Source organism: Castor canadensis, chromosome 18, assembly GCF_047511655.1.
Source record: "Castor canadensis chromosome 18, mCasCan1.hap1v2, whole genome shotgun sequence".
Taxonomy (NCBI): Eukaryota; Metazoa; Chordata; class Mammalia; order Rodentia; family Castoridae; genus Castor; species Castor canadensis.
Window position 1 is genome coordinate 6,557,127 of NC_133403.1, and position 23,027 is coordinate 6,580,153.

The 23,027-nt window shown below is 39.3% G+C and overlaps 2 protein-coding genes and 1 gene segment (V, D, J or C); all 3 read left to right on the forward strand.

The window, feature by feature from the left end:
* The window catches only part of LOC109684467 (immunoglobulin lambda-1 light chain-like), a 781,398-nt gene that overhangs the window by 323,325 nt on the left and 435,046 nt on the right, over nt 1–23,027 (forward strand). The gene's annotated exons all lie outside the window — the stretch shown is intronic.
* The window catches only part of LOC109700872 (immunoglobulin lambda-1 light chain-like), a 522,506-nt gene that overhangs the window by 47,397 nt on the left and 452,082 nt on the right, over nt 1–23,027 (forward strand). The window lies entirely within an intron of this gene.
* On the forward strand, nt 21,264–22,267 carry LOC109679468 (probable non-functional immunoglobulin lambda variable 5-48). The segment is given in 2 exon segments: nt 21,264–21,321; nt 21,446–22,267. Coding segments are annotated over 2 exon segments (399 nt in total).

Below are 23,027 nucleotides of genomic sequence, written 5' to 3' on the forward strand. Positions count from 1 at the left end.
ATGACAAAAACAGAAAAAATGTTCATGAATGTCTTGTCTACTCAGAAGGATTGAGGAAAGAGAAGTCTCAAGTCATTGAGGCCAGGGCTCAGGTTACCACACTTTCCTGGTATCCCTTCTTCATCTGTTTTCTCAGGTGAGGACCAACCCCAGTGACTCTGCATAAGATTCTCTGAACCTGTCACACACCCCATATTGAGCCTCTTCTCCCATTACACAAGCTGTTCCCTAGCTCACAACATGTTCTTTGCTAGGATTCTCTTCTTTTGAGTTCTGCTCACAGAGATGTTATCATAGTATCTTCCTCTGTGCTGGACAGGGTGAGAGTAAGCCTTATTCTAGATGCACTCTGATTCAGCCCCTAAGGGCACAAGTACATCTATTTTGAACCCTGAGCAGATTTTCCTGAATCCACCACCTGCTTCCTACGTGGGGCATCTGTCATTACCCAGTACTGTATAACAGGCTCAGTGCTACAGTACTTTACTGTTCAAATAATAAATTTCTCCTTGTTCCTCATTCCCTATCAATTCCTGTAAGGTGAAAACCCCAATATTCATTGATAACTCATTATTTAATAAAGGAAAGGGAACTTGAGAAGTGGAGGATCCACAAAGAAAATATGCCTTGAAAAAACTCCATGATCCAGGAAAAGAAATATTTGAACTTCAAGGGAGTTCACTTTTCAAACACAGTAGAAATGGCAGGTGCATATCTGCTTGCATTTTAGTGCAAAGGCTAAAGAAGAATGAAAGCGTATTTTTGTTTGAAAATGAGCACACAACTCTTGTAAAGTAAAGAAATATGAAGCATAAAATATCTTTCATTCTGATACATTATGAAGAAAATGATATAGTGGAAAATATTGTTCAAAACCCATTTATAAATACATTATCATTCTCGAGGTTGGAAAGACTTTTGAAAATAAATTTCAGAGTTTCAGAAACACTGGGCAATATCCTTCAAGGATAATAACAACAAAACCTTCATGTTTGTCACCTTTATCCTGATCAGAGAGAAATTTTCACAATTGAGACGTTATGAGTCCTGGCCGATAATCATTAAAGTTGGTTGCAGAAAGATTTCCCCTCTGAGCTGTCTAAGGACAGCATAAAGATGAAGATACTTGAGGTAAGAGGGATATCACAGTGAGACCTCCCTATGTTGAGGAAGAGTCCATTCAGATATCAATGGGAAAGCAGGGCTGGCTCTGAGTGTCAGTGCTGACCATATGACATGATCAAGTGCCTGTACTTGAACACCACATGGAGGCCATTACTGAAGGTACTGGAGGTGATGAGAGCTGGAATGAGCCACATGGCCCTGCCTTATGCCTGTGCTCAAGAATAAAATTGAACTCACTTGACCCCTATCCCTACCCAATCACATGCTTCTATAGCTATAGCACTGTGATATCTTTGGGAACAGGATTCTGTTTAGGGCCCAGAGTGTGACCAAAATGCTTAAGGATCCTCTTAAGTACAAATGGACAAACTCCCTCTCAAGAGAATGGAAAGGGAAAGGGAGCTCCTCACATCTCTGGGTCACAGAAGGCAGGAATCAAGGATAACCTTCACCTGTCCCCCTCTGTTAACCATGCTCCCAAGTTAGTGCACAGGGGCCTAGATGTGGGGTATGAGTAGGGCCTGGAAAGAACATGAGGCTCTGCTCTCTTCTCTTGTGAATTCCCCAAATCACTATACTTGTACATTTCCCACTTCCATTACCTTTGGCACCATCTCTGCTGAATCACCCATCCTCAGTAATTGGGAACCCTGGTGAGAGAGTCATAATCTCCTGTGCTTCAAGCAGCAGCTACTTCTGTGGAAATTATGTGCATTGATACCAACTGTTCCCAGGAACATCCCACAAACTCATTATAGCAATAGCAACAGACACTCAGCTTCCATGATTGTTTTTTGGTCTCCAAGTCTGGCAGTTTGGCCTGTGTAACCATCACTGGGTTGCAGTGATGGGGTTGATTATGAATATGATGCGGCTTCAAAACTCATATAGTGCTTCAGGTCCATGGGAAATTAAAGAAAACTTCCTTCTTTTATGACTGATTTGACTCAGCAGACTTTTTTTGGCACCCACTTGGGCTTTGCTGAATTGCACTTGACCATACAGTAGACAACCCATGACATTCAGTACCCTGGGGCACATCTGGTTTTAAGGGCTCTTATGTTATAATAGGTTATTATTGATAAAATCCTATCTCTTATCCCATCAGTATATAGATATGTATAATTGCAACTGAATTACATGGATTTTGCCACTGATGCCGAAAGAAATCAATTCATGAGGTACATTCACATGTGGCTCTTCAATGTAAAACCTGCTTATTTCACAAATATAATGTAATGCATCATTCACACCATTATTAATTGGTTGGGATGCTATTGAAATGCATTTCAATTCTTTGGGAATTAGAATAATAAAAATTTGTAGTGTAGCCTAAAGCATGTTTTAACCTGCTGCATGGCGTCTCCCCAGAGATGCCTTTGGATGTTTTCCGATGTGGTTCTGTGCTTGTGAAGCCTGAGTTCTGGTGTGTCCAGTTTATTAATCCCTCCAGACAGCAGTGGTTACGTTGTGTTGGGAGAGGCTATTTTTGAGAAGGTTACCTAATAGGTGCACAAATTATTTTGAGGATTATGGAAAGAACATTTAGCACAATTTTTTTCAGATAATACTTCAAGATCTGCTTCTGAGGAAATGTGTGATATTAAAACTTGATACTTAAGGATATTAGGATTTACTATTCTAAAAGGGATTGTCCATGCCTGGCCCAGGTCAAGAATGTAAGAGAAGCAAGAAAGAATTTCATTTGGGGTGACCCAGACAGATATATTGTGCCCAACAACTCAGTTCTGTGTAATGTGTGCCTCCTGTAAAGTCATCAAAATAATGACTAAGTTACCAGGATTATGCAAAGAGGCAATTAGAATTGCATAATGCATGGTCTTTGGAAAAGGCCAGAGGTCTCAGGTCTCAGCAAATAAGAGGTGAAACATAAAGAGAAGACTGAAAGTTGCAACATGTCGGGAAAGCACACAGGGTTTACAGAGTGGACAAAGACATGATGTGCTAGGAACTGGAATGTAAATGGGCATAGAGCTGTCCCTGAAAATCATGGGGAAGATAATATGAGTAACCATGTCAGTGTCTTCTGCTCATGTTCACTGTCCCAGCTTCTTCTTCTGAGATTATGGGAGGGGGGAACTAAGTCACTGCCTGTGTCCCAGTGTCTTCCCAAAAACACCAAAACACCTTCTCACTCTGTGCTCACACGGGAATGGCACAGTCCAGTAAAGAACAGTTGAGTCCAGGTGGGATATGGCTGTGTAGAAATAAGGTGCTAAATTGCATTATGCATGGACATTGCCTACATCCATTCTTTTTTGGTTTTATTGTGGACTGGGATTTGAATTCAGGGCTTACACCTTGAGCTATTCCACAAGGTCTTTTTTGTGAAGGGCTTATCAGAGCTGGGGTCTCTCAAATTATATGCCAGGGATGACTTTGAACTGAAATCCTCCTGATCTCTGCTTCCTGAGTAGCTAGGATTACAGGCATAATCCACCGGCACCCAGCTACATCTATTCTTTTATGAAAGTAAAGTGGAAATTGCAAAAGCTAAAACTTCATGTCTGGGTGGAAGAAACTGTGAATTTTCACTAGGCATTTGTGATATAGATCCTGCGTAAAAGACACCACATAACTTTGGTCTGGAAACATGCATCCCTTATTCAGTGGGGCCTGGAAGGTATGTTCTCCCAAGATCCTGGAAAATATGAAACAGCCCATCACCAGGGTCTGTGCCCTCCCAGGATCAGTTTTCCAAGCATGTCTCATATTCCAGACCCATAATTGAGCTTCTATGTTCAGGTAAGATTCCGGGTTGTATGATGAGTTCCTTCATGACCTCTCACTGCTGTTGTGAATAAGAGAGGTTTGTAAGCTCAGTCCCCCAAGGTGAGGAGCCTCAGGATGTAGTGCTATATGGAATCTTATAGTGAGACATGATTCCTTCTTTCTCTTCTTTCTCTTCTTTCTCTTTAATGCATAGATGACTGAAAACTTGTTTTGGTTCTGAGGATGAAAGTATACCTTACAAAACATGTTTCAGTCAACTAAATCATCTCCTTAATTCTGTTTTCCCCTGACATTCACATTCTGGGTCTCTGTCTGTGCTGACTCAATCATCTTTCCTGTACTTGCCTGTGGGACAGAGTCACAGTCTCCTGCACTGGAAGCAGCTGCATTGCTGGGAATAGGGATGAGCCCTTGTAGCAGCAACTTTCTGGTAATGGCACAATTCCCTCCGTATCATACTAGGACTAGACACTGAAGGACGATGACTAGAGTTTTCATATTCCAGGTCAGTGAACAAAGACTCCCTCACTATCTTGTGGCTATAGGCTGATTTATACACCATAACTTGGGAAAGCATCTTTGCTCACATAGTGTTTCATGCTACTGGGGAAGTCAGACAAAACCTGCTTTCTGTTCAGTGATTTGGCTTTCTTCTGCAGCATCCATACCTTGGAGAAGACAACTGATAAAGTGATTTTTTTTTCAAAAGTTAGGATTTGGGGACCACTCCAGGGAATGTGCTGTGCAGCACAGGGCCTCATCCCCCCAGACTGGAACCCAAATACACTCCTCAGCAGCATCACATGGATGATTTTTCTAATTGTGATCAAACACTCCTAAAGACCAAGGTGAGAATGCCCTGATATTGAGAAAATGATTTGTCAGGACAGAATGAATGTGGGCAGAGGAATCTCCAGAGCTTGTATAAGAAAGACAGAATCTGTTTTAAGTTTATAAAGGAAGGTTCAGATGCTGCACTGAAGATGAACAAAGAAGAATGTGAAATGAAAACAGTGTGACAAACTAGGTTACTGAGAAGATCAGATTCAGTAGATTTTTGTGGGAAGGTGGCACTGAAGCCTGAGACAGATAAAAAGGGTTCATGGCTTTTGGAACTGGACGGAGTGTCAGTCAGGTAACATCCTGGGGGGAAAGTTCATTGACAATGGTGCTGGGTTGACACCCAGATCTCATTGCTATGATTAATATGCTGACAATAGTCTAAGTCTTGCTCTAGGTAGCTGAAGTAATGTTTCTCATCGAATGAAAATTAGAAAAAACTATATGAATTGATTAACATATCCTTTATCCAAAAATTCCATCTCCAGCTTCAGCCTCAGATCTACGGACACTGGCACTCACCTAGGACAAACTGGTTGAAAGTCAATAGGACCAAGAGAAGAATGACATAGAAAAATGGTCATGAAACCTCCTATTACCATTTGGAGCGAGGACTGAGAAGTCTTAGAATAAAAACCAGTGGCTCAGCTCCCAAAATCTCCCAGTGCCACTTATCAATTCTTTCCTTAAGTGAAGATGAAACCAAAAGACTCAGCACAAACACTTCTTTACTGGCTACACCCTATACAAGGTGCTTCCTCTCTCCCCCATCACAATACAACTACTCCCTCCATCTCTGATACTATGATGATCTATTCCCCACCACTGGGGTTTTATTCACAGAGTTCCATCTCTGCCACCTCCTCATGATGCTGGGAGATTTTGAAAGACAGAACATGATTCATTGCCAGTCGTGATTCAGTCCTATCAGGCTTAAGTCCACCTATTGGCAGTCCTGAATCGACTTGCCAAGATTTACAATCTTACAATATTCTTTTCAGCTTCTAATCTCTGATACCACTTATTATCCAATAATGTATAATATCTCTAGCAAACAGTCACACCTTTTTCCAAATACTATACACCGCTGAGTTTCTCATCTGTTTTCCAGCTTCAGTAAGCTAATAGGCCCAATATTCATCTTCAGCATTTTGTCTAATAACAGAAGGTATTTCTAGTGAAACTAATGTAAGCTAAAGAAAACATGAGCTATTTATTGGAAAACACTGTAATATCCAATGAAAATCTCTGAGCTAAAAGCAAACTCACTATACATAATTTATACATGTGACATAGAGTTGCTCTGGTGCATTTCAGTGGATAAGCAATAAAAGGTTAAGATTATAATCTTATATTTATACTTTTGTAGATAAGAAAGTGAATCCTGTCTACTAAATAATATTAAGTATAACATATTTTCATTTGGCATATTATGAGAAAAACAATATGATCATAAAGCTTGGTTGAAGACCAAATTTAAAATGCTGTATTCATTGTCCAAGTGGAAAAGACTTTTAAAAGAACATTTATGTGTTGCAGGAGAACTGGCTGATATCACCTGTGTTATTAACCCAGAAAGATTCATGTTCTTCTTGATAGTAATTTGATAGTTAGTTATATTTCAGATATTACAGTCCTGTCCATGAGCAATAAGATGACTATGAAACGATTCCTTTCTAAAAATATGATCTGATTACTTGTGCTATTTTGAGGCAATTGGGAGCCCACAAACCTTCCCACATGTCATAGAATTAAGGTAGGAGTTATGAACAGGGCACTGGATAAACACGATTATCTCTGAGGGGATTGATGACATATGACACGGTGGTGTGTATGGATCTGAACACCAGGGGGCACTTGAGGCCCATATTTATAGACTCTGAGGTGGTGAGAGCTAGAAAGATCTAGTAGCTGACCCTGCGTGGTACCCGCTGCTCAGAACTCAGAGCTTTGACCTACGTAATACCTCTAACTACCCAGCACCACTCTTGCCCACGTGACATCCTCAGGCAAAGCAGTCTGAATCAGACCCAAGAGTGATCAGAAAACTGGAGGAACCTAGTTTGCATGAGTGAACCCTCCCCCTCTCATAGTATGAAGAGGACAAGGGAGAGACATGAAGGAACCATTGTTAGGCATTGGGACACCAAGACTGGACTTGTGTAAAACTTTTACCATGGCCTGGTCCTCTGTCTTTGCTCTCCTTACTTACTGCACAGGTAAGTAGATAGAAGAGACACCAAGAACTGGGAAAATTATGGGATTCTGCTCTATTCTTCCATTTAGATTCCTCAATGGCATCTCTTTATGTTTTCAATCTCTAGCATCTTGGGCACAGTCTGTGCTGACACAAACACCCTCAGTGTCTGGTAACCTTGGACAGAGTGTGTCCATCTCATGCACTGGAAGTAGCAACAACATTGGTGGTAATTCTGTGTACTGGTACCAACAGTTCCCAGGAACATCTCCTAAACTCATCATCTATGAGGATAGCAAGAGACCCTCTGGGGTCCCTGATCGCTTCTCTGGCTCCAAGTCTGGCAACTCAGCCACCCTGACCATTGCTGGGCTTCAGCCAGAGGATGAGGCTGATTATTATTGTCACTCGTATGATGATAGCCACAGTGCTCCCACAGTGCTCCAGGCCCATGGGGAAATGAGACAAGAACCCTTCTCTTTCTCACAGTAGTGTGAGTACAGCACTTGCTGCTCACTCTTAGTTTATTGTTTTTCAATGCCTAAGGCTACATCTCTCATATCTGGATTTCTTCACACTGAAGACTCTCTTTGAGAACCATCTGCGTTGGCCTGAAGGGTTCTACAGAGTCCAAAATGTCAGGAACTTTATGACACACGGGCACTTCTGCCTTAATGTTATTGTGCTATAACAGATGAAAGCTAAAATTATGTTTTCTGACTTCATCAATACAGTAATAAATACAGTTTCTTTTGAATTGTATTCTTCTTCTTCTATTTTTGTAGGGAATCATTCATCACAAATTCTTAGACCTCTGAAAAGTTTGAATCTGTAAAGCATTGAGGTGCCCTATGGAGGTGGATTTTGGGCTAGGCAAAGTAGCTCATGCCTGCAGTCCCAGTTAGTGGGGAGGTGGAGATCAGAAAGCCAGGACTGGAAGAATCACAGTTCAAGGCCATCACATGAAAAATATTAGTTAGATCCTATCTGAACAAACAAGTCACTTTTGGTGAGGCACTTCTACACTCTCAGCTACATCAGAGGGATAGATACAAATATTGATACTGAGTCCAGTTTTGGGAAAAGCACCAGTCCAAATCAGAAAAAATAACTAAAGGAAAAAAAGATCTGAAGGCATGGTTTAAGTGGTAGTGCTTGCCAAGCATAAATGTAAGTTCCTGAATTGAAATGTCAGTACAGAGAAAACCCGCTGACTTCTCTACAACCACTAAACAAGCCCAATTTTACTGAGATTCTGAGATGTGAGGGGATCAGGTGCATAACAGATAGAATATTAAGGCAAATCACCATGAAAAATGAACAGACAGATGATGAATGGCAGAAATATAAAAGAAGACATGTTGAGCACAGGATACTAGTAAGAGAGGGACAGTAAATGAAGAGGGTAAAGGAGGGTGAATATGGTTGTTGTGTTTTCTAAACATCTGTGAATATGGAAAAAGCAAACATGTCAAAGTCATTGTAAGAAGAGAGAGGGGAAAAAGTGACTAATGGAAAGAATGAACCAAAATTGGGGAGGGGGTAATATGGAAATGTTACAACTAAACCTCAAATACCACTATTATGAACTCATGAAATGGCTGAAAATAAATAAATAAATATAAATAAAATAAAGAAAAAGACAAAACCCACTGTCTGACTAGTAATGGGACTTTGCTGTGGAGAACCCAGTCTTTGTCCAAATTAAGTGATTTAGCCTGTTGATGCAGCTAAAAACGTAGTTTCTGATTGATATCTGAGAAAATAGTCTACAAAATATTTACTCATCTTCTCCAATTCTGCAAACATATAAACATTGTCAGGAACATGCATTCCAGGTTGTGTATTTCAATATTGGTCAAAAATTCCTAGATGCCATATTCAGAACCCTGAAATCCAAGACCACGAAAATTCAGGACAGAATCAGAAATACAGCATCCACTGTGAATGAGTAGTATAACCTGCTCTCCAAAGGTCTTTCCATCCCCATCATTTACTAAACACCTCATAAGTGGCAGGACCACATGTATGACCTATAAGAACAATGTGAATAACACAAAGATGACCTTGTTTTACCCAAGGTGCTATGTTCTGGTACAAGAGTTAAGAAAATCCAGTGATAACATCAATACAAAGACTGTCATCATAGAGCAAGGACAGGGTGTGTGTATATGCCTATAGGGATATACAGCATGTTGACAACAAAGAGAGAGGGTATGATTTATGTGCATGAAGAAAAGTCTCATAGATAAAGAGAAAATCATCTCATGAAATGGAGAGGGGAGACAGTGGAAACCTGGTTTATTCTAAGAGATCAGATTCAACATGTTTTTGTGATAAAGAGGTACTGAGGAATGGGTTGTGGGAAAGAGGTTTCAAGGTTAACCTTAGGAAGAGGACAGGAAGGGAGGGAGCTGTTCTCCTGTGGGAAAAGCTCACAGAATGTGTCTTGGGCTGAAACCCTGAGTTCATCACCATGATGGAAACCTTGACATCAGTCTGGATCTTCCCTCACTGAAACCATAGTAATTATCCTCTCCAAAGGCAAGTGGGGAATCACTCTCTGAGTTTTATTTGAACTATATCTCCTCAAACAAAACCCACAGCATCTCCCAGAACAAGCAACACCACCTCTCCTCCAGGACACATTACTCTGAAATTCAATATGCCCAAAGAAAGAAAATAAAAAAAGCTGTCTTCAGTTTATATCCAGATCAGATCTGGTACTCTCCACTTCATGGTTTCTGGCCACAGCAATGCCATTCATTCACTGAGCTGGAATCAGAATGAGTCTCACTCTGAATCAGCTGTGAAGCAGCTCCATCACAACCGAAATCCAGTTATTGAGATCCATGAATGCACTCACACTTTTTTCCCTGACTTGGATTTTCCTTCTCACTTTTCCATCTAAGGTGCTATGTCCTTATCCTGTAATGTATCATACACTCAATCTTAGAGACACTTCACCTTAATGAACACAAGTCATTCTATTTTCAGTCCCATTACTTCTTGTGATGACACTAACTGCTCTTCTATAGCACAATGGTCTCTCACTTTTGTGCTAGCCAGCTTCAGACCATTACCCTCCTACTTAGGTCTCTTTACAACTGGTAATACAGGCATGAGCCAACATGCTTAGCTTGTTTTTTCATTTTAGTTCTTGCTAAATTTTTGCTCAGGCTGGACTCTAATCACAATTCTCTTGATCACTGCCTCCCTTGTTACTGGGAAATCAGAAGTGAGCCACACATCCCATGTTGCCCCTCTTGGGGAAGGTACAGCATTTGCCTTCTTTCCAATCAAATAGAGATCGTTTTCTCTATGAAATTCATCATCACCAATAATACCATGGGAATCGTAATGTTTGAAACAGAGTAGTAGGCCTTGTGTATATGAATAGATACAACCATGTAAATGAATAGTAAACATAAGACAATGTGCAGGGACCCCTTATATTTGTGGTAAGAATTTCAAGAAGACTGAGTTGGGGGAAAAAGAAGCCTAATCACCACCACCTGCTCAGGATTGGCATGTCTCCTCCATTCACCAGAGGGCACTGTGGCCTAAGCACTTGCTTTGTGTTGCCTAGATTCTTTTTTTTTCTATTATTCGAATATATTCTTTATACTGTGGGGATTCATAGTGACACTTCCAATTAGTCTTGTATTGTACATTAGTTACATCTCATCTTGAGTCCAAGCTAACATTGAAGGAGTGAGGAGGCGCAGAGGCAAATGTCATATTTAATAATTAAGAACAGAGTCTTAGGACTTGAAGCAAGTCAGAGAGAGTGATGGACTCCCAGGACTCACTGGGATGAGTTTCATCACTAATACATCCCAGAGTGGGTGGCATACAATAGCATGATCATTGAAGAATGAAAAACACAACCCAGAGAAACCTATATAAAACCTCAGGAAAAAGAACGAAACAGAAATGCAAAACAAAATGGAAGGCCAATCCAGCAGAACAGAACAAGCATGAGACAGATTCTCAGAACTCGAAGATGAAAAGGTAAGTAAAGGAAAAACCAAAGAACATTTAGTTAAACAACTCAAGACCTGTGAAAAGAAAACTCATGATCTTACTGACTCCATCAAAAGACCAAACCTGATAATCATGGGCATTGAAGAAAGAGAAGAGGTGCAAGTAAAGTTAATGTGTAAAACATTCAACAAAATAATTACAGAGCCTGCTCCAAGATGGCGTCTAGAGGGAGGAAGCAGAAAGCGTGCCTCCTATACTGAAATCTTGGAGCTATGCTGGAGACACACCTTGCAAGCAAAACCACCGAGAAGAGGCAAAACTTTGACCCCTCCACAACTCCAGCCGGTGCAGAGAATCTCCACTTCACGTTAAATGGAGAAATCAGGAGGGTCCCCGGGCCACCAGTCGCCCACACCCATATGGCTTGGGAAGATGCGGACAAGGTGAGATTCGCAGTACCCTGGTACTTCCACAGACAGCCCTGCATCAGAGCAGCATAGCCCCCTGGTCAGACTGACATCCAACTGGGGAAAAAAGAGAAACTGACTAATAAGAATAAGAAAAATAAAGACACACAAGAAAGAGGGTGGGGCGCACTGAACGGTATAGATTGGGGGAAGGGAATCCTTCCCAGAAATGTAAATAAACAAGCCAGGTGGGCCAGAGAGTCTCTGGCAGGAGTGGGGATGCATGCCCAGCAACCAGGAGTGGGAAAGCTTGTGAGAGTGGCGGAGGGAGGAAAACTCCACAGGAGAGGGGGAAAGACCCACTTCCCACGTGAGCTGTAAACAAACATGGTGGCTGGCAGGAGCACTAGCACTGCCCAGTAATCAGGAGCAGGAAAGCTTGTAAAAGTGGTGGTGGGAGGAAAACTGCACAGGAGAGGGGGGAAGACCCACTTCCCACTTGAGCTGTAAACAAACAAGCAGGCCTGAGAAAGCGAGTGCAGTATCACCTCCCCAAGTGTGCTTGGAAAGGGGAAAGCTTGTAGCAGAGGCTTATGCACAGGAGAACTCTGAGTCTACAAAGCCTGCAGGGCCAGGTGAGTGCTAAGCTCACCCCAGAGATCTGCATAAATAACGCCTCCAGCAACATTAGGCTGACAGCAGTGGGGAGGCAGGCCACAGCCGCAGACACCATTCAAAGAACTGTCTCCAGACGTTTTTCTTCCCCTCTCCCTACCTTTGATGAGAGAAAAACTGAACTACACCTGTATGCTGAAAAACTTACTGAAACTGTATTGCATTTGAACTTGGGACACTTTGTGGGGTTTTTTTTTTTGTGTGTGTGTGCCATTATGTTCTACTTTATGCATCCCTTTGATGAGACAACTACAGAACAATATCTGAGGCACCATCTCCAGGATTGGAGACTGAGACGGACACACAAATTATTAAGACTGAAACTTGATTGCATTTGAAATTGGAGGTTTTTTTTAAATTTTCTATTTTTAATTTTCTTTTATTTTATTTATGTACACATATATTCTTTCATTTATTTATTTTTTATTGTTATTCCTATCTTTATACTTTTTATTTTTTATTTTCAATCCTCTCTCTGTCTCTCTAATGCCTGTTCAGCTTACTGTCGATTAGTACACTAACACTCCCTGTTTATACCTTTGAAACTTTCTTGTTTGATTCCTTGTTTTGTTCTCTGATACTTGTCTGATTATTTGTTTTACCCTTTTCTTTAACTTCTTGCTTTCCATCTCCTCTCACCCTTCCATTCTAAATACTACCATTTTTATTATTACAAACTAGAAAATACTTAATTGCACACAGTACAGGGACAGCAACAACATGAAGGACAATGATGGGAAGACAGAAAAAACAGGGAAACCAGTTTCCCCATAGCAAAAATTTAGTACAGGAACAAGAGGGGAATGAAGAAAACAGATACTCAGATCCAGACTCCAACAAAATGAAGATAAACTATGCCAAAGAATCCAATGAAGCTCTCAAGAATAATTTCAAAGAAGACATACTACAGGTTCTCAATGAGAATTTTATAGAGATGATACTCGATATGGTCAAACAAAATGTACAAGAGACACTCAAGAAATTCCAAGACAACAAAAATAGAGAATCTTAAAGGCAAAACAGGAAATAAAGGAAACCATAGAAGCTCTGTATAAACATCAAAGTGAAACAGAGAACACGATGAATAAACAGACAAATGAACTCATGACAAAAATAGACAACATTAAAGAAGAAACCACCCAGGATATGGAAAACCTCAGAAAAAAGAATGAAACAGAACTGCAAAACAAAATGGAAAGCCAATCCAGCAGAATAGAACAAACAGAAGACAGAATCTCAGAATTTGAAGATGAAATGGTAATTAAAGGAAAAACCGAAGAACTATTAATTAAACAACTCAAGTCCTGTGAAAAGAAAATGCAAGAACTCACCTTCTCCACCAAAAGACCAAACTTAAGAATCATGGGCATCAAAGAAGGAAAAGAGGTGCAAGCAAAGGGAATCCTTTGCAACAAAATAATAACAGAACATTTCCCAAATCTAGACAAAGATATTGTCATGCAGATGTAAGAGGCCTACAGGACACCAAACAGACCAGATCAAAATAGAACTACCCCATGACATATCATCATTAAAACAACAAGTTCAGAAACTAGGGAAAGAATATTGAAGGCTGCAAGAGAGAAAAAGCAACTAACATACAAAGGTAAACCCATCAAAATTACAGCAGACTTCTCAACATAAACATTAAAAGCAAGAAGAGCATGGATGAGAACTTCCAGGCACTGAATGAAAATAACTTCAACCTCAGGATACTCTACCCAGCAAAACAATCATTCAAAATAGATGGAGCAATAAAAGTTTTCCATGATAAGCAGAAACTAAAACAATATGTGACCACAAATCCACCACTACAAAAGATTCTTCAAGGGATTCTGCACATAGAAAGTGAAACCCAACTTAACCATGAAAAGAGAGGCACCACCAAAACACAGGAAAAGAAAAAGCAAGACAGTAGAGAGTAACCTCAACTTTGGTACACACAATCAAACCTTCAAACAAGGAAGACAACTAAATGACAGGAATCAACACATACCTATCAGTACTAACACTTAATGTTAATGACTAAATTCACCCATCAAAAGGCACCGCTTGATGAAATGGATTAAAAAGGAAGATCCAACAATTTGTTGGTTACAAGAGACCCATCTCTCCGACAGAAATAAACATAGGCTAAGGATGAAAGGCTGGAAGAAGATTTACCAAGCCAATGGCCCCCAAAAAAGGCAGGAGTAGTAATACTTATCTCTGACAAAGTAGACTTCAAACCTACATTGATCAAATGAGATAAAGAAGGACATTCCATACTAATAAAATGGGAAATAGACTAAAAGGAAATAATAATTATCAACCTATATGCACCCAATATCGACGCACCTAATTTCATCAAACATACCCTGAAGGACCTAAAAGAATATATTAACTCCAGCACAGTGGTCATGGGAGAATTTGACACCCCACTATCATCAGTAGGTAGGTCATCCAAACAAACGATCAATAAAGAAATTCTAGGTCTAAAATATACCATAGATCAAATGGACCTAGTTGATATCTTCAGAATATTTCATCCAACTTCTATACAATGTACATTCTTCTCAGCAGCCCTTGGAACCTTCTCCAAAATAGATCATATCCTAGGGCACAAAGCAAGCCTCAACAAATATAAGAAAATAGAAATTATACCATGCATTCTATCTGATCACAATGCAATAAAACTAGAACTCAACAACAAAAATAAAAAAAAAACATGCAAACCGCTGGAAACTGAATGACTCATTGCTTAAGGAACAATGGGTCGTTGATGAAATAAAAGAGGGAATTTAAAAGTTCCTGAAAGTCAATGAAAATGAAAACACAACCTAGCAGAACTTATGGGACACAGTGAAGGCAGTCCTGTGAGGAAAGTTTATAGCTATGAGTGAATATATTAAAAATACTGAAAGATCTCAAATCAATGAACTAATGATACATCTCAAACTCCTAGAAAAACAAGAACAAGCAAATCCCAAAACAAATAGAAGTTGAGAAATAATAAAAATAAGAGCTGAAATCAGTGAAATAGAAACAAAAAACATACAAAGAATTAATGTAAGAAAAAGTTGGTTCTTTGAAAAAATAAACAAGGTCAATAGATCCCTGGCAAACCTGACTAAAATGAGGATTTAAAAAGCCCAAATTAGGAAAATCAGGAATTCAAAAAGGGAGGTGACAACAAACACCAAGGAAGTCCAGGAAATGATCAGAGACTACTTTGAGAACCTATATTCAAATAAATTCAAAAATCTTAAAGAAATGGACAAATTTCTAGATAATTCTGATCATCCAAAACTGAACCAAGGTGAAATTAATCACCTGAATAGATCTATAACACAAAATGAAATTGAAGCAGCCTCAAGAGTCTCCCTAAAAAGAAAAGTCCAGGACCTGATGGATTCTCTGCTGAATTCCATCAGACCTTTAAAGAAGAACTAATACCAACCCTCTTTAAACTGTTCCATGAAATAGAAAGGGAAGGAAAACTGCCTAACACATTTTATGATGCCAGTATTACACTTATCCTCAAACCAGGCAAAGACACCTCCAAAACCGAGAACTATAGGCCAATCTCCTTAATGAACATTGATGCAAAAATCCTCAATAAAATAATGGCAAATCAAATTCAACAACACATCAAAAAGATCATTCACCATGACCAAGTAGGTTTTATCCCAGGATTGTAGGTGTGGTTCAACATATGAAAATCAGTAAATGTAATAAATCACAATAACAGAAGCAAAGACAAAACCCACTTTATCATCTTAATAGCTGCAGAAAAAGCCTTTCATAAGATTCAACACAATTTCATGATGAAAGCTCTAAGAAAACTAGGAATAGAAGGAAAGTACCTCAACGCTATAAAAGCCATATATGAAATTCCTATGCCAGCAATATACTTAACAGTGAAAACCTGAAAACATTCCCTGTAAAATCAGTAATGAGACAATGATTCCCACTATCTCTACTCCTATTAAACATTGTACTGGAGTTCCTAGCCATAACAATTAGGCAAGGAGAAGGAATAAAAGGAATACAGATAGGTAAAGGAACTTAAAGACCCAAAAATTTCTACTCAAAAGCTCCTAAGGAACATCAACAGCTACAGCAATGTAGCAGGATAAAAAATCAACATAGAAAAATCATTACTATTTCTATACACTAATAATGAACAAACAGACAAAGAATATATGAAAATAATATCATTTACAATAGCCTCAAAAAAATACCTAGGTGTAAACTTAACAAAGGATGTGAATGACCTCTACAAGGAAAAGTATAAACTTCTGAAGAAAGAGATTGAGAGAGACTATAGAAAGTGGAGAGATCTCCCATGCTCATGGATTGGTAGAATGAACAAAGTAAAAATGTCTATACTCCCAAAAGTAAAATACATGTTTAATGCAATTCCCATCAAAAATCTGAATGACATTCATCAAAGACATTGAAAAATCCACCATTAAATTTATATGGGAACACAAGAGGCCATGAATAGCCCAGGAAATACCCAGTCAAGAGAACAATGCTGAAGGTATCACCATACCTGATTTCAAACTATATTACAAGGCAATAGCAATGAAAACAGCATGATACCTGCACAAAAACAGACATGAAGAATAGAGGACCGGGATTTGAAGCCACACAACAATAACTATCTTATCTTTGACAAGGCGCTTAAAATATATGGTGAAGAAAAGACAGTCTCTTCAACAAAAACTGCTGGGAAATCTGGTTAGGAGTCTGCAAAAAACTGAAACTAGGTTCATGTTTACCTCCCTATACCAATATTAACTCAAAATAGATCAAGGATCTTAATATCAGACCCCAAACTCTAAAGTTGCTACAGGAAAGAATAGTAAATACTTTGGAGCTAATAGGTATAGACAAGAACTTTCTCAATGGAACCCAAGCGGCACAGCAACTAACAGGTAGCATAGATAAATGGGACTTCGTAAAACTAAAAAGGTTCTGCTCAACAAAAGAAATGGTCTCTAAACTGAAGAGACCACCCACAGAGTGGGAGAAAATAGTTGCCAGCTACACATCAGACAAAGGACTGATAACCAGAATATATAGGGAACATAAAAAACAAAATTCTCCCAAAATTAATGAACCAATAAAGAAATGGGCAAGTGAACTAAACAGAATTTCTCAAAAGAAGAAATTCATATGGCCAAAAAGCACATGAAAAAATGTTCACCACCTCTAGCCATAAAGGAAATGCAAATTAAAACCACACTAAGATTCCACCACCACACTAAGATTAGCCATCATTAGCAACACCACTAACAATTGGTGTTGGCAAGGATGTGGGGAAAAAGGAACCCTCTTAGACTGGCTGGTGGGAATGTAAACTAGTACAACCACTCTGGATAAAAATTAGGAGGCTACTTAAAAATATAAACATTGATCTACCATATGATCCAGCAATAACGCTCTTGGGAATATACACAAAAGAATGTGACACAGGTTACGCCAGAGGCACCTGCACACCCATGTTTATTGCGGCACTATTCACAATAGCCAAGTTATGGAAACAGCCAAGATGCCCCACTACTGACTAATGGATTAAGAAAATGTGGTATTTATACACAATGAAATTTTATGCAGCCTTGAAGAAGAATGAAATCTTATCATTTGCAGATAAATGTATGGAACTGGAGAACATCATTCTGAGTGAAGTTAGCCTGGCCCAAAAGACTAAAAATTATATGTTCTCCCTCATATGTGGACATTAGATCTAGGGCAAACATAACAAGGGAATTGGACTTTGATCACTTGATAAATCAAGAGCACACAAGGACGGTATGAGGATAGTTAAGACACTCAGACAACTAGATATCATTTGTTGCCCTCAACACAGAGAAACTAAAGAAGATACTTTAAGCCAACTGAGGCCAATACGAGAAGGGGACCAGGAACTAGAGAAAAGGTTAATTAGAAAAGAATTAATTTAGAAGGTAACACACATATACAGGAAAGCAGTGCAAATTCACTCCCTGTATAGATATCCTTATCTCAACTATCAAAACCACTTGGTCCTTCCTATTATTGTTTATACTCTCTTTTCAAAAAATTAGAGATTAGGACAAAATTGTTTCTGCCTGGAAGTTAAGGGGTAGGGTAGGAGAAGGAGGAGGTGGGGGAGTTAAGGGAGGAGGTGAGGGGAAGTGGGGAAAAATGACCCAAACATTGTATGCACATATGAGTAAAAATAAAATAAAATAAAATTTAACCATTTGCAACAACACATTTTGTATTTTATCACAATGAGCAGAAATTTTACATTGTAGGATCAGGCACCTGTGAAATTGGGTCCATGATGTGTCAGAAGAGAGCAAGAAGAAGAGAATCCACAGTCACTGCCTCAGGACAACCAGGTGTCAAGCACTGTGTCCAACCACATCAGTCAGTGAACACCTACTTTGTGCCTGTCCCAAGTATCAGTTCTCAGAGAACAATGTGAGCAGAAAGAAAAGATTTTGTGCTCATGGATATCAGAAGTTTTTGAAGAAAGAAGGAAATCATGTAAATATATCTCCAACAAAACGATACCATCACAGGGTAAAGAGAAAATGACATAGGATACTCCAAAATGTTGAAAAGAAAGAGTAAGAATCTGAATTTAAGCTCATGAAGGAAAGTTCACATTCTACAGAGTAGATGAGAAGAGTAGGGGAAGATGAGGAAATAGATTACTGGAAGTGTTCAGGTTCAGCATGTTTTTGTGGGAAGAAGGCACTGACACTAGGATAAAAGAGAGTTCAAGGATGTTTTACGAAGTGTGTAAATGAGAATATATGGCCCCAGAGGGAAAGAATTCACAGGCAGGTGTTGGATTGAAACCCAGTGCTGAGTTAGCTATTTTCTATGTCTTGACTCAGCTGTGATAGAAATATCCACAACATTCTCAAAACTTACTCAATGAAATCACAGGATTTTTCCCATGCAATGGAAATTGGGGTATCTCCATCTCACGTTTATTGGATGTGTCTATCTAAGAAATGTAAGCCCCAACATCACTCCCTGAAACAAAGCACACCACCTCTCATCTATTCTTCTAAAATTTACAGTTGCCATGAGATGACACAAAAAGAAAAAATGCTCATGAATTCCTGTCTACTCAGAAGGATGGAGGAAAGAAAAGTCTCAAGTCATAGAGGCCAGGGCTCAGCTTACCAAAATTTCCTGGTGTCCCTTCTTCATTTGTCTTCTCAGGTGAGGACTAAACCTAGTGACTCTCCATAAGATCCTCTGAACCTGTCACACACCCCATATTGAGCTCCTTCTCTTATCTCACCAAGATGTTCCCTAGGTCACAGCATGTTCTCTGCTGAGGTTCTCCTCTTCATGAATTCTGTGCAGAGTTATGTTGTCACAGTACCCTCCTCTGTGCTGGGCAGAGTGAGAGTAAGCCTGACTCTAATGAACTCTGATTCAGACCCTAAGGTGGGTTGTTATGAACCCTGAGCAGATTTTCCTGAATCCAGCACATTGGACTCTCCTCAGCTTCCTACCTGGGACATCTGTCATTACCCCGTACTGTATAACATGCTCAGTGCTACAGTACTTTACTGTTCAAATAATATATTTCTCCTTGTTTCTCAGACCCTATCAATTCCTGTAAAGTGATATCCCCAATATTCATCGATAGCACATTATTTTTAAAGGAAAAGCAACTTCAGTAATAGAGGATCCACAAAGAAAATATGTCTTGAACAAACTCCATGATCCCAAAAAAGAAATATTTGAACATTAAGGGAGTTAACTCTTCAAACACAGTAGAAATGGCAGGTGCACAACTGGGTGCATTTAAGTGCAATTGCTAGAGAAGAAAGAATGTGTATTTTTGTTTGAAAATGAGCACACAACTCTTATAATGTAATGAAATATGAAGCATAAAATATTTTTTCATTCTGATACATTATGAGGAGAATGATATAGTGGAAAATACTGTTCTAAACCCATTTATATATATACTATCATTTTTTGGGTTGGAAAGACTTTTGAAAATAAGAGTTTCAGAAAATTTACATGGGTGGAAGGCAACTGTGCACTGTCATTAGGCATCTTTGATACACATCCCAGCTAAAATACAACACATAACTCTGGTCTGGAACCATCTATCCTTTTCTCACTGGGGCCTGAAAGTTATGTTCTCCCAGGATGTTGGAAAGTATAAAACAGCCAATCACCAGGGTCTGTGCCCTCCAAGGATCAGTTTTCCAAGCATGTCAGATATTCCAGACCCATAATTGAGCTTCTACATTCAGGTTAGACTCTGGTTTGCACGTTGCATTCCCTCCTGACCTCTCACTACTATTGTGAATAAGAGAGACTTGGGGAACTCAGACCCAAGTGAGGGTCCTCAACATGTAGAGCTATATAGAATCTTCCTTTGAGATGGGATTTCTTCTTTCTCTTCTTTCTATTTACCATATAGATGACTGAAAACTGGTCTTGGTTCTGAGAATGAAAGTATACCTTACAATTAAGTTGTTTCTGTCAACTAAATCATCTCCTTAATTCTGATTTCCCCTGACATTCACATTCTTGGGATCTGTGCTCACTCAACCATGTTTAGTATACTAGCCTGTGGAATAAGCTGTAAACAGCAACAGTAATGGAAGACTGAAAATATATATTTGTGTTAAATTTTATACCAATAATGTGACAAGATTTTGTAGTAGTTTGATTAAGAGAGCTAACACAATATTATTCGTGTTCAGTTTTTCACCTTTCATAGTTCATAATCCCTTCTGAAAGTGAAAAATTCAGTAACAGATTAAACTGTACCAAAACAACAATGATTAGAAATCACACAATGGAGGCATGAATGTAGACAGTGAACAAGTGAGCCACAGAAACCCACTGGGCCCTGGGTACATGTATTTCCTTTGACCAGAGGAGTGTGCTCTGGACTGCCTTGTGGTTGATGCCCAGTCAGCAAGCAGGTAAAGACCATTCACTGAATGGCATCTGGGTCTGGGGACTCTCCCCATGCTCACTAATGGAGACACAACTGTTGTACCCTCTGCACTGGAAGATCCCTTGAGACATGATCTGTACCATCTCTCAGCTTTGGATTTCACAGGACATCCCTCAGGGGAAGCAAATCTTCACTCTCTGCACTCAGAAGAGTAAACAGAACTCAAACAGCAAGTCTAAGGTAGGGGCTTGCCAGTCAAAGTGGAAACATATTTGCATGAATTGCCTCTCCTCTAGCTGAAAGTGAGATAGAAATGGAAGCCTTGCACAGGCCCTGACATTACTGTAGGGCTTAGGGGACTTCATCCACCATGACCAAGATTGCTCTCCTTGTGTTCTTCTCCCAGTACACAGGTAAGCACCAGCATCAATGCCTCAGGAAAAATCCCTTCCACAAATCAGAACTCTCTGGCTCAGATTTCCTAGAAGCAAGCAGCTTCTGGCTCTGCCCTTTCCCGTGGTGTCTCTGTGTTTTCAGGTTCCCTCTCTCAGCCTGTGCTGACTCAGCCACCCTCCCTCTCTGCATCTCCTGGGGCAACTGTAAGACTTACCTGCACCCTGAGTAGTGGTTTTAGTATTGCTAGTTACCACATAAACTGGTACCAGCAAAACCCTGGAAGCTCTCCCAGGTTGCTCCTGTGCTACGTCTCAGATTCAAATAAGTACCAAGGACCTGGTGTCCCTGACCGTTTCTCTGGATCCAAGGATGTCTCAGCTAATGCAGGTGTTCTTCATATCTCTGGACTGGCATCTGAGGATGATGCTGATTATTATTGCAGTGTATGGGATGGCAGCTCTAACACTTACACAGTGCTTCATTGTATGGGGAAGTGAGACCCAAACCTCCTCTTTGTGGATCAGTTAGTCACCTCTATTGCTGACTCTGGCCAGTTCTAATACAGGGAGTAATTTCTGTTGATTTCACCTGGCTTTCCTAAGAAAGAAGTCCTGAAAATGTCCTATGCTTTTATTTTCAATTTGTTCTTGGGGTTCATTTGTAACTGCAATTTCTGCCATACAAAAGACCTTCCTCAAATTCTGATTGACAAAGTGCAGGAGTTGAAAGTCTGATGTGTAGTTCCTGTGAGAGAAGAGTAAAGACCTACCTTTGGATAATGAAAACACTGCCCAGAGGAAATGATTTCAGTTTCTTGCTGTTTAGTATGGTGTCAGCCCAGGTTTGTAATGTATATCGTCTATTAAGGAGAGATGTGTTCCCTTCATTCCTAGTTTACATGGAGCTTTTAAAATCAAATATGTTGAATTTTATCTAAGGCTTTTCTGCATTAATGGAAGTGCTCACATGATATTATTCCTTAATGTAATATATATATATATATATATATATATATATCTCCTATTATATTTATTTATTTGCATACATTGAAACTTATTGCATCACCAGAATGAAACCATATGGACTATGGCGTATGACCTTTTAATGTGTCATTAAAATTGGATTGTAAGCATCTTACTGAGATTTTTGCATCTATGTTCATCAAATACATTGGTCTATAATTTTCTATTTTCATTGTGCCCTGTATTTGTAGCAAGGTGATCATAGCATTATAGGATAAGTTTAGTGATAATATTCATTCTCTTTCTATTTCCTGTAATGTTTTAAATAACATTTGCATTACTTCTTTAAAAGTCTGTTAGTATTTGACTGTGAATATGTCTATTCCTAGACTCTTCATTTTGATAGACTCTTTATTACTGCTTCTGTCTTCTTGCTTGTTACATGTATGCTTAAGTGGTTAATACACTCTTGGTTCAATTTTGGAGTTCAACTTCCCCTAGAAATTTGTCCATTTATTCTATATTTTCTATTTTATTGGAAGAAATTTTCAATGTATTTCCAAATGATCCACTGGATTTCTTTGTTATTAATTGTAATTGGTCTTTTTTTCCTCTCTGAGATTATTCATTTGGGTGTTCACCCTCCATCTTTTGGTTAGCTTAGCTAAGGGTTTATCAGTACTGTTTTATTTGTCCAAAGACGCAACTTTGTGTTTCATTCATTTGTTGTTTTCTATTTGTTGTCTCCATTTAATTAATTT